At 44.5% G+C, this 12238-nt stretch overlaps 1 protein-coding gene across 1 annotated transcript in view; it reads left to right on the forward strand.

The window, feature by feature from the left end:
• CDCP1 (CUB domain containing protein 1) overlaps positions 1–12238 on the forward strand; it is a 57223-nt gene that overhangs the window by 19133 nt on the left and 25852 nt on the right. Inside the window, exon 2 of the mRNA XM_069475591.1 lies at positions 8737–8946. Coding sequence (XP_069331692.1) covers positions 8737–8946 — 210 coding nt within the window. The remainder of the gene's footprint in view (positions 1–8736; positions 8947–12238) is intronic.

Genomic DNA, 12238 nt, shown 5'->3' on the forward strand with positions numbered 1-12238 from the left:
CCGATGTCCCTTCCTTAGAACCTGACACCGGGACAAAGCCAAAAACAATACACAAAAGAACAGCCGCACCCTAAACACTTCAAATTCCAGAAAAATAAATCTTAAGTTTAAATTCAAACTACTCTTTCAAATTACTTTGAAATGAGAAGGATTCGCAGTATCACAGTGTGCCCGTTGGACCATTTCACACCAGTATCTTTCTCTTTTGCTATCTGGAGATCCCCTGGCAAGGCAGCAGCTTAGAAATGTTTTATCTGCCTTGATTAATTTTGTGGGTGAGAACAAACCAACGTCATCAAAAAGTTCCTGCTTGTGTGTGGCATTCTTTGGGCAGGGCTAGCTCTGCTCAACAGTCGTTTATTACACCCTGGCTCCAGGGTCAGACTGCTGGGGCACAGAACCTGTCCCTGCCTCTTACTAATCACATGTGCCTGGCAAGTTACTTACCCGACTGGCCTCAGTTTCTTCCTCTGTAAAATGGGATTAATGTTGGAACCGACTCTATGGAGTAGTTGTGGGATTTGTAAATACTTACAAATGTGCACGTGGAGGGTGGCTCGTATGAAGCCGGCATTAAACGTCTGTTGTTACTTAGGCAGGCCTGGAGTCCGGGTTCCCAAGGCCTCCCGTTCAAGAGAGACTGGTCAGCCCCTGAAATGGCAACTTGCGTTCTCGTTCTTTCTTGTGGAAATTAACTGTTTCCAAGTGGGCAGATGAGTGGTCTTCCTGTCGTTGGTGAGACTTACAGTTCAGTTTACCAGTCTGTAGATGGGCCTGGCCAAGCCAACGACAGATTAATTTAGGACATCTAAACCCGTGTCCCTCCACTGCCTTCAGGCCTCACTGCCTCTCGTCTTCTGGATTAGTAAGACTCAGGCTTGATGATGTGACAGTCCGGCACCCCCCTCCCCATAGCAGGCCCCGTAAAAATGGGTTATGGCGGTGGTGACCCCAATCCCTTGGTATCAGCCAACACCTCCATTCACTTAATAAGAATGGCAGCCCATGCTCTGCCGCTGGGCGGCTTGACCCACCTTGGCAGCCTCCGTGAGGGCAGCGTGGTGGTACCGGGTGGGTAGAGGGTGCAGGGGAGCTAAGGTTGAACCAGAATGTCTCGGCCGCCTCCTGAGCTCAGCAGACTTAGAGAAGTGAGGTCACTTCTCTGAGTGTCGGTGGAATGCCAGAGTCACACGAGTCTACACATTAGGAAAAGCCTTAGTAGCCAGTGAGCAGGGCCAGGGCAGGTGGGGCAGGTCAGGTGTGCAGAGTTTAAGGAAGCGCTCACACCCGCACAGCCCTGACAGTGAGTGCCTCCTCACCGTTTGCCCCTAGTCGCCCGACCTGCCTCACCTGGTCCTCACCTAGCCAGCCATGGCTCGAGGCTTTAGACTCAGGGCCAAGCTGGTGCCGTAGCTGTCTGCTTCACATCCTTCAGGGGGGCCCCTTTACTAGTAGTAGTTGTTGTCATGTGCTGTCACTAACAACATCAACAGTAGTAACAGCTAATGTTCATTGGCTGCCTGACACTGTTCTAGACACTTTATAGATATTAAGTCATTTAGGCCTTACAGGAATTCCATTATTATCCCCATTTTCAGATGAGGAAAGTGAGGCACAGAGAAGCTAAGGAGAAGCCCAGGAGGCACAGCTGGTGAGTGGTAGAGCAGGAATTGACCCTAGGCAGTCTGGCTCTAGCGTCTGCACTCTTACCCACTACACAGAGCTGCTGACTTGTGCTACTCCCCGTGAGTGAAGCCCAAACTCCACGGCCAACAACCAAGCCCTCGCCCCCTTCTCCAGCCTCCTGTACCCACCCAACCAAGCTCCTTGGAATCTATGCTTTTCACACCTCAGTGCCTTTGCACCTGCTTTTCTTTCCACTTATCCCAGTATCCCTGTTTGGCAAACTCCTATCCATTTTTCAAGACACGTGTTAAATTGTGCCTCCTCTGTGAAGCCTTCCTTGACTACCACCCCTAGACGGTTGATAGCCAACCCTCAGTGTCTTCAGAGTACCTTGAACTTTGTTGGTGCCTTCAGTTTGCTATCCATCGGGGTCTGGGGAGCAGACAGCAGGGCAAGTGTATATCCAATTTATGTGAATTCAGTAGTGGCTCCCTGCAGGGAGTCAAGGTGGGGAGAAATCATTCAAATGGTGTCATTGTCCCTTCGGGTGGATGTGAGTGAGGTAGGGGGCAAATCACTGTCTCTGCTGCTGGTGTCATTTCCTGGGGTTCTCATGGTGTGAGCATCCACCATTTATTGAAATGTATTTTGCAAACCTGCCCCTAAAAGCAAATCGCTCCTTCATCTGGTGCTCACCCTGAGAAGCAGGCATCTGCTCCGTGAAGGGAGGAGGCACCAGCTGGTGGACTTGTTGAGAGCGGGATGTTGGTCACCAATGTGACCTCTTCCCAAGAGAGGACAGGGCCACTTCGGCCATAGTGATTTTCCCTTTGTGAGCCTGCTTTGGAGCTTGACTCCCACGGAAGCCGTGGGCGATCAGCCATGCGGATTCACGATTGTACTTCTTCCTTTCCGAGTCTGTCTCCCTCAGCATCCTGGGTGCGCCTCCAGGGCACCACGCGTCTTAATACGTATCTCCTGGTGCCCAGGCTGAGCCCAGGGCTGGCTGGGAGCTGCTCGGTTCATCTCCTCGGACAGACAGAGTGAATGGGAGCTGAGCCCCCAGGAAACCACACCCAGAACTGAGGCAACTGGTTCCAACCCGTCTGAAAATTTTAAATTTGCATTTGTCAGTCTTTTGAACTGTATTTGACAAATGTGGAAGAAAATGACTTCCCTGGTATTTACCTGGGGGAATTCCCTTCCTTGCATTTGTTTCCCCTGCTATACTGGAGAATTGCAAAGAAACAGGATGGTAAGGAGAAGAAATAACCGACATCTGTGATGTGGTGATTAATGAATGCTGAATAATGAACGGTGATTAAAACAATTGGAAATTCCCACTTGAGGAGGCACTAGTGAGGCGGAAACTTGCAAAGCGTCCTAATAAGGAGAGGTGGGGAAGCAGGTGAGCTGGAGAAGAAAGCCGTGACTCAGGGGCCCACGCCCGGTGCCTGGCGAGCCTTCCTGAAGGCTCTGAGCCCGGGAGCCCACCCTCCGCTGCAGCGAAGGCCAGCTTAGATTGCTTCCAGCCTGTTAGACCTCAAAATCACAAGATCTGGAGGATTGCCTCCGTTTCTCTGAACCTGAATGATAGATCTTCTGAAATATTGGACCAATAAAATACCAAATTCCTGGGGACAGAAAAGAAAGAGATGTTGAAGAAGAAAACACCTATCCATTTTCTTTAAATCACAGCACATTTATCAAGGGCTCAAATGTGACTGGGGGCGCGCAGGGCGGCTGCGATTTTATTCCACAGTGTTAGTGTTTCCAATTTCAAGGTTTGATTAATGGTGGTGAGTAGGGATGAGGGAAAAATGTGCAAGCAAAATGTCGTTCTCAAACTGCGAGCATTTGTGATCAAATGAGCTTATAAGTTATTCTACTCAAGCATGGAGGTCTTTCTGCTACTTTTATTACAGTGAAGTAAGTGCCTCTAGAGTGGTGGAATTGGTGGGGGGAAGAGTCGGCATTTCAAGGTCGAATCGTTATCTTCTCACTCTTGCTGTCCCCTCTAGCTGACGTTTATCATTTAGGATGGAGGGGGCAGTTAAAAATGACAGTCATGTTGGTGAAGTGTCCTTGGTTGTGACCCTAGGAAACAGCCTGTAATATAAATCATCTCCTCCTCCTGCAAACGGGGGATAAGACTCGGCTACGCTGAGCATATGTCTTTAGCTCAGTGTCTCCTCTAAACTATGAGCCGAAAGCCAGGTGGGGATCTCTCAAGCCCAGGCTCTCTGGTCTGGGCTGCTGAAGAATAGATACAAACTATGCTGGACGGTAGAACATGCTGGGTTGGTCAACTCAAAGTCAGCCCAAAGAACATGGTAAGATGTTAAAGGTACACCACCTTACAAGGCTTTGTCTTCCTTGTTTGCAAAATGTGTTTGCCCAAAAATCTGAGTTATTTAGACCCCAAATACAAAATACAAACAACAGAGATAGCATTAGTAGTTCACAAAGGAAGGACTGGTATATTGAATAATTAGAGTTGGGACAGTTGGCTTTCCATAAGGAAAAAATAAAATAAAAGTGAATCCCTACCTCTCAGCGTAGACCATAAAAAGTATTTCCAAGACAGATCCCCAGGTCCCATGTTAGCTCTGCTGGGGCTTGGAACTTTTATCATTTTTAAAAGCTCTCCACAGACCATTTGAAAGCCCCTAGTCTAGACTATTGAGGGCAGGGACACTGGCTGGTTTTGTCATTAAATCGTTTGCCCCAAATGTGGTCCCTGGAATAGATTTTCTTTTCTTTCTTTCTTTCTTTTTTTTTTTTTTTTTTGCTTATTTATTTATTTATTTATTGTAGAGACAGGATCTCACTCTGTCGCCCAGGCTGGAGTGCAGTGGTGCAGTCATAGCTCGCTGTAACTTCATCAACGTCTGGGCTCAAGTGATCCTTCCACCTCAGCCTCCCAAGTTGCTGGGACTACAGGTGCATAAATTAGCTACCATGCCCAGCTAATTTTTCTATTTTTTGTAGAGATGGGGTCTCGCCATGTTGTCCTGGCTGGTCTAAAATTCCTGGGCTCAAGCGATCCTCCTGCCTGGGCCTCCCAAAGTGCTAGTATTATAGGTGTGAGCCACCACATCCAGCAAGAATAGACTATAAACCCAGAATTTGTTGAATGAATACATGATTTCAAAGATTCTGAAATAATGAATTTTTTAAAAAGAAATTATACATTTTTCTTTGGATGTTATTATTAATAACAGAATAGATTGTCACATGCCCAGAATTATTTGGGGTGCTGACCTGGCTGAAAGCAGAAGAGAAGAACCAAGTGGAAAGATTTTGGTGAGATCAGCATTGATCTTCTCTGAATCTAATTTAAAGAGATTTAAAAATATTACACATATCTTGACAGAAACTAAGCCCACCCCAAAATATTATTAAATCATATTTTAACGGTGGTCATGATTATTCTTTTACTCATTTATTAAGTGCCTACTTTGTGTGGAAACACAATCTTTTGAAGACTTAAGCTTTTTTTTTCTTTTTATCTTTAAGGTATAACTTACATTTTAAAAATTCCTCAATTTTAAGGATACAATTTGATGAATTTTGGCATTTGTATACAACATATAATCACCACTGCAGTCAAGATACAGAACTGGCCGGGTACAGTTGCTTATAACTGTAATCCTGGCACTTTGGGAGGCCAAGGTGGGAGGATCACTTGAGGCCAGGAGTTTGAGATTAGCCTGGGCAACATAACAAGACCCTGCCTCTACAAAAAAAAAAAAAAAAAATTGAAAATTTAGCCAGGTGTGGTGACAGGAGCCTGTAGTCCCGGCTACTTGGAAGGCTGAGGCAGGAGGATCACCTGAGTCCAGGAGTTGGAGGCTGCAGTGAACTGTGATTGTGCCACTGCACTCCAGCCTGTGTGACAGTGGGAGACCCTGTCTCTCTCTCACACACACACAAAAGATACAGAATAGTTCCCTCATCCTACGAAGTCTGCTCGGCCCCTTGGCACTCCATCCCCTCTCTCCACCCCCAGCCTCAGGCACCTGCTGATCTGCTTCTTGTCTAACACTTAATTAAAATAATGATCATCATCATAGAGGCAGGAATTTTTAAATAATGCTTTGGTCAAAGGGTAAAAAAGCAGACAGAAGGGGAAATGAGAATGAGAAGGAAATTGGTAGCAGAGCTCGCCAGCCCGAAACTGGATGCAGCTTCACTTGACAGGGGAATTAGCCTGACTTAGAGACCCAGGCTTGGAGGCCAGGAGAGTACGCCAAGCCTTCGGAGACTGGGTGCGCCAAGAATGTTTTACAAATAACCTGGTAAGACATTTTTATGATTACAGAGAAAGAACACACGAGTTGTAATATACAGCTCAGACAGAGACCTGACAACTGGGTTTTGGAACATGGGTCTGGATTCATTTTTAATCTGACATCAAAAAGAACCCCGAAGCTCAGAAGATTCTAAATGGCCATGCTGTTTAAAGACGAAGCATTTGAGTAAATAGAACTCAGAGAATGTATTCTCTCTCTCAAGCTATTAACTGAAAGACTCATAGTCCCCGGTTCCTGACAAGATTTATTAGCCCAATTGAAATACAGGAATGTTGGTGTGTTTGTGGGAAACTAAATGCAGCAAAGACAAGAACACAGGGTCTGTAGTTTCATAGGGAGCTGTTTCGGGGCCTGAAACTTCTTGCCTCCACATGGGCACCAGGCGCTGTCTAGGACCTGGGGCTACCACTGACAAAGACAGGCAAGCTCCTGCCCTCCTGTAGGAGCTCACATTCTGATCACAGGAGGTGGGACTCTCAGCCAGAGACCAGGGAAGGGGTGGATATAAAGCAGGGTATGGGGTAACTGGGGTGCGGTGGAAGGAGCACTTTAGGTGGGCTGGTCAGGGAAGGCCATTCTGAGGATGTGACCTTTGAGCAGAGGTGAGAATGATAGACAGGAACCGGCTTCTCCAGAGGAAGAGCACTTTAGGAATCAGGACCAGCGCATGCAAAGGCCCTGAGGTGGAAATGAAGTTCAAGAAAGAAGGCAAGGACAGCCTGAGCACAGTGACCCAGGTGGAGAGGAGTACAAGCAGAGGTCAGAGAGATAAGAAGTTTTGCTCCAAAAATGAAAGCCTAAGCCCTCTCGAAAACAAAGTCACAAAACTGGCCATAATGGTGCCCTGGTGCCCTGGTGCCCTGGGAGATGTGTCACTGCTGGGCAGTAGCTGGGATGCTTACAGTTACAAAGTTGCTTCATACTTACTCGGGTACTGATCGTGGACCCAGAGCTGGCAGGGAATAATCCCTTCATTTGTAAACAGAGGCCCAAAGAGGGTAAGGTTCTTACCTGGAAAAACAATAAGTGAGGTCAAAAGGCAAATGATAAACTGGGGAAAATATTTGCAGTTCATATCACAGGTTGGGGGATCAGTTTCCACGCTATATAAAGCGTGGCTGGCCAGCGGGGTAGGGCAGAGTGTCTGAGCGGGGGAGAAGCCCAAGAAGAGGGTGACCAAAATCCAAACATTTGATCCCACACAGCTGCAGAGCCGTGGGAATACAGCTGCTCATTCACTGCCGTGGCAGGAGAAATGCCTCCAGCCTTATGCCGGCTAACAGTTCCGGTAAAATTAAAGTGCATGGCTGGTCAAAAACTGAAAAGGACTCGGATGTCATTCAGCAGGTGCATTGATAAGTCATGGTCTATTCAGACAATGGAACAGAATACAGCTCAGCAATGAAACGAAGCATCTACAATCCAGGAAACAGCGTGGGTGAATCTCACAAGCACGCTGAGCAGAAGCAGCCGTGTGCAAAAGAGAATGTGCTGTAGGATTCCGTTAATAGGAAGGTCTAGATCAGGCAAAACCAACTGATCGTTTTCTGGGACTAGGAGTGGAGGTTGACTGCAAGGGGACGCCAAGGGGACTTTTGAGAGTGATGAAAATGTTTTCACAGTTTGATTGTGGTGGTCACATGGGTGTATACATTTGTCAAAACGCAAAATGAGTGGGTCCTTTTAAATGTATGTAAATTATACCTCGATAAAGTTGATTTAAAAAAATAAATTTTTAAAAAGAGGAGAAAAGGCATAGGTGGAAAACAAAGAAAAGCTCTGGTTAGATTGGTCTTCATTCGCTTACTGCCTATCAGTCACCTCTCACGTACAGGTGTTGTAACAGGTACTGACGAGCTTTTCGCACCAGAACACGGGGCAGTGGAGTGCCAACTCTGGCCCCGTGAGTCTCTGTGAGCCCCTGGGTTTCCTCCACGGCCCTCAGCTACCAACAAACATCCTGTCATCCACCACTCCCAGGCCATCGGCTGCCCAGAGATCCACAGTCTGGACCCAAGTTGGGGCAAAGGCATTGGCTACTAAGGAGAAAAGTGGCTGTCCCTTCTTGGTCTGAGAACACTTAAAAATGGATCAAGCGAAACAAACGGGAGGGAGATTGGGCTCGTTTGTGAACCAGGCTCCACCCTGACGTGTGTGCACATTCTGTTTAATGACCAACGCTCATCTCACTTGCTTGGTGTCGTTTGCTCAGATGTTTTTGCTGGCCCCCAATCCAAGGTAGTAGCAATGTTTTGCTCTAATTTTACAAGTTTGACACAGTGTGTTTATATCCAATTTCTGCAAATGTCTTTATATTCCCAGCCCCCACTGCTGTATGTATGTATGTTCTGGGCATATAAAATGTCCAGGGCAGGAGACAGTGGCTCTCTGCAGATAAATGTGTCTCTCTACAGGTGGCTGGTTTCTGTGTGTAGGCTTTGTTCTACAGTCAGACTGAGAAAAGGTGTGATGGTTACTCTGATTGTTATTTAATAATGCTCAGATGGGGTATCCAGAAGCACACAGCTCAGGACAGCTAGGATGTGGTACAGTGTTTTCAACTTTTAGCAAAATTAATCATGCAAACGAGAGACACATGTTAGTGCCCAGCCACAGCTTCCTGGCTCTTTCCCACTGCTAAAGTCAGCACTGTTGATTTGCACCATCCCCCTCTCAGACCAGGAGGGAAGAACAAAGGTGACAGAGAGGGCATCCTCTTTGAACCATCTGTGGGGGGACCACAGCTGTTTGCAGACCTAAATCATCCTGCTTACTTCATTTTTCTTCCTTGCAGAAGCTTTTGAAATTGCTCTGCCACGAGGAAGCGGCATTACAGTTCTCATAAAGCTGGGGACCTTGACTGTGCCCATGAAACCCTGTTATATCGTCATTTCTAAAAGACAAGTACCCATGTTGTCCATCAAATCTGGAGAAAGACAAGTCTTTACCTTCAGCTGCCAGAATCCAGAGAATCACTTTGTCATAGAGATCGAGAAGAAGATTGGTAAGTGTGCACTCACGAGCTGTTTGACAAATGTCTTCTTTTTTTTTTTATTCTTATTTCAGCATATTGTGGGGGTACAAAAGTTTAGGTTACATATATTGCCCTTGCCCCCCCATCCCACCCCCGAGTCAGAGCTTCAAACGTGTCCATCCCCTAGACAGTGCACATCGCGCTCATTATGTATGTATACAGACAAATGTCTTCTAAATATCTCTGCACCTCCTTGCCTCTCTTTCCCATGCTAAGCAAATGTCTCATGCCAGAGAGGTAAGATCTGTTCTGAAACTCTGTACCCTCTTCATTTAGCTCTGGTGTGGCCAGTCGCAGTTCTAAGTGCCTTACATGGGTTGATTTGTTTAATCTTCAGAACAGCCCTATGAGAAGCTCGCAAAGAGAGGAACTTGCCTGAGATGGCTCAGCTAGGAAGTAGCAGACCAGAGGAGGAACCCAGGCACGCTGGCTCTACAGTCTTTGCACTTAACCATTCTGCCACACGGTCTCTTCATGGAGCACCACAGAGGCCCAAGAGCTGCAGATCTTCAGGTCTGTGATGCTCTGTCTCATGTGCTAAAGCCATCTGGCTGCCGTGGAGCAAAAGTCCAGGGAGTTGGGAGACAAAAGAATGGGAAAGTTGAGGAGATAAGGGTAGGGCAATGGGTCCACAAGGCATGATAAAAAAATAGCAGCTTTGGGTAGAGATGGAGCTGGGTTTGGCGTCAAGCTCCTGGGTGACTGGTCATGTGATCAGGTTACATGACTTCGTATGAGTTATTCAACTGCTTTGAGCCTTAGTTTTCTAGTCTGTAAAATAAGGGTCTCCTCACCAAACAACAGAGTTGTTATGAGGGTGAAGTAAAATAATGAATTGAAAATGTATACATGAGAATTCAACAAACTGTAGATATTTGGTATTATTATTATTCATAATTTGAGCTTTGGGTGGGAGATTGACACAGGAAATAATCATAATCAGGCAGGAAAAAATATATTAATAATTTCCCAATCATTTTAAGGTGAGTATGCCAAAAGGATTAATAGACTCATTAACAATAATGAGAGCACTATTTGTGATCTAATCAAAGCCACACTTTAGGAGGAAGGAATTCATAAGTAAAAGGAGAAATCAAAGTATTTAAAAACTACGTTTGATGACTGAAGCCAAAACCTGGTTCTCTGTAAAAATTAATTAAATAGACAAATCTCTGACTAGTCTCATGGAAAAAAGAAAGAGAAAATTCAAATATACATATATATGTTAACACCATAAAAGTTGATTCAACGATATATACAGAGACTATTTCTAAAATTGTAAGAAACTCTATATAACATTATGGTAATACATGTGAAAATTTTGAGGATATGGATTATTTTCAAGAAAAATGTAATGGGCCAGACTGACTCATGGAAAGGTAGGAAACCTGAATAAATAGATAACCAAGGAGAAGATTGGGAAAAATGCCCAAGAGAGGAGAGAGCAGGGTTTGGGTCAGTTAGAGAGGACCTCATACATGAATTCTATAAAACTTCAAGGACAGATAATTTCATTCTAGAGGAGGGTTGGCAAACTTTTTCTGTACAAGGTCAGATAGTACATACCTTACACCTGTGGGTCAGGTGTTCTCAGTCACAACTACTGAACTCTGATGTTACAGAGTGAAACTGGCCATAGACGATACGTAAACAAATGGGCAAATAGGTTAGTGTGATGCTTTGCATTATTAGGTTAGGGAGAAAAAACTATCAACACATATGATCATCTTAATAGACGATTTTAAATGTATTTAATAAAAAACTCTTAGTAAACCAGGAATAGAAGGATGTTTTCTTAATCCAGTAAAATATATCCATCAAGAACTAATAGCAAATACAATATTTAACAGTCAGACATGGAACCATTACCAATAAAACAGGCAATAACATTAGGAGTCCCATTATTCAGAATTTCTAATTACATATTTAGGGATAATCTTTTTTAAACTTTTTTTTGCTCCTCATCAGTCAACTTGAGGATAATCTTAATAAATACATAAAGTGTATGTGAAGCAAAATATAACATTTTGCCAAAAGATGAAAGAGAAGACTGAAATAAACAGAGAGATATGCCATGTTCCTTGATGGAAGAATTTAGTATTTTTAAAGTGTCAGTTCTTCCCCATATTAATTTATCAGTTTAAGTCACTTATAGTTGAAATCTCAATGAAGCTTTTACAGAGCTGAAGAGAATATTGATATACTTAAGAATCCAATGGAGTGGTGTGTTGCTATTAAAAGAATGAGGTAAGTTTGTGTATTTGACATGAAAAGATGCCCAAGATGGTTTTGTTCCATTAAAAACAAGGCAGCTTACAGTAGTAGGACAATAGTTCATATAGTCTGATCCCACTTTATTAAATACATGTGCACACATGCACACACATACATGCATACAAACTCACACACCTAGTCATAAAAAGCCCACAGTCTGGAGGGATAAACACCAACATATTAACTTTGTACTATTTCTATAGGGGAGGGGAACAGTGGCATTCCTTTTCTTCTTCCTATCCTCTGTACTGTCCTTTTGTCTTTTACAAGCATGCATTACTTTTACAATCAGTTGAACCAATAGTGACTTCTGTTTTGTAGAAGGAAAAAGGTAACAAATGACCCCTCACAAGTCAAGCATTTAAATGCATTCAGTTTCTCAATCCTAGGGTGCCCACTTGGTTTATTATGTAGTCACAACCCATGCTCGCAACTTTTGAAAATGATATGAAAATATCAGTTTTTTAAAGAATAAATCTAGACACTGGAATCAAGTCCAGAGGTCTGCCTGCCTCTCATTTCCTGAGTAAGATTCTGAAAGCTTCAGATGAAGTTTGTCATCTCTGTTCTCATGCCTTCTTAAATAGTTCCATGGAAGTTAATGAAATTAGAAATATGCTGAAAAAAAATGGGTTGTGAATCACGTCAAAAATGACACTTCTCCCTTCTCTGGATAGGAATGATTTTAATTGTTTAAAATGTTTGCCCTGGACAGGGTGCAGGAGAAGATTTGGAGGCATGCCAGTCATTCTGACTACACTTACCTATGTGTCCATCCTAAAAACCAAAGCTCTTAGCAACAAATGAACAATTGCTTTCACAGCCTGGCTCTTGCAATGTCACGTGGCTGGTGATAGAGCTGAGCCTGGGAGATGGGGCTTTTTGACTCCAAGTTCTTGGTATGAAATTAAATCAGAATCCTTGGGTGGCCCGGCCACCTCCAGGCCAGTCTAGCACAGAAACAGAGCTGAGAGCCGCTGCCTGAATA

The sequence above is a fragment of the Eulemur rufifrons genome, chromosome 7, assembly GCF_041146395.1.
Source record: "Eulemur rufifrons isolate Redbay chromosome 7, OSU_ERuf_1, whole genome shotgun sequence".
NCBI lineage: Eukaryota > Metazoa > Chordata > Mammalia > Primates > Lemuridae > Eulemur > Eulemur rufifrons.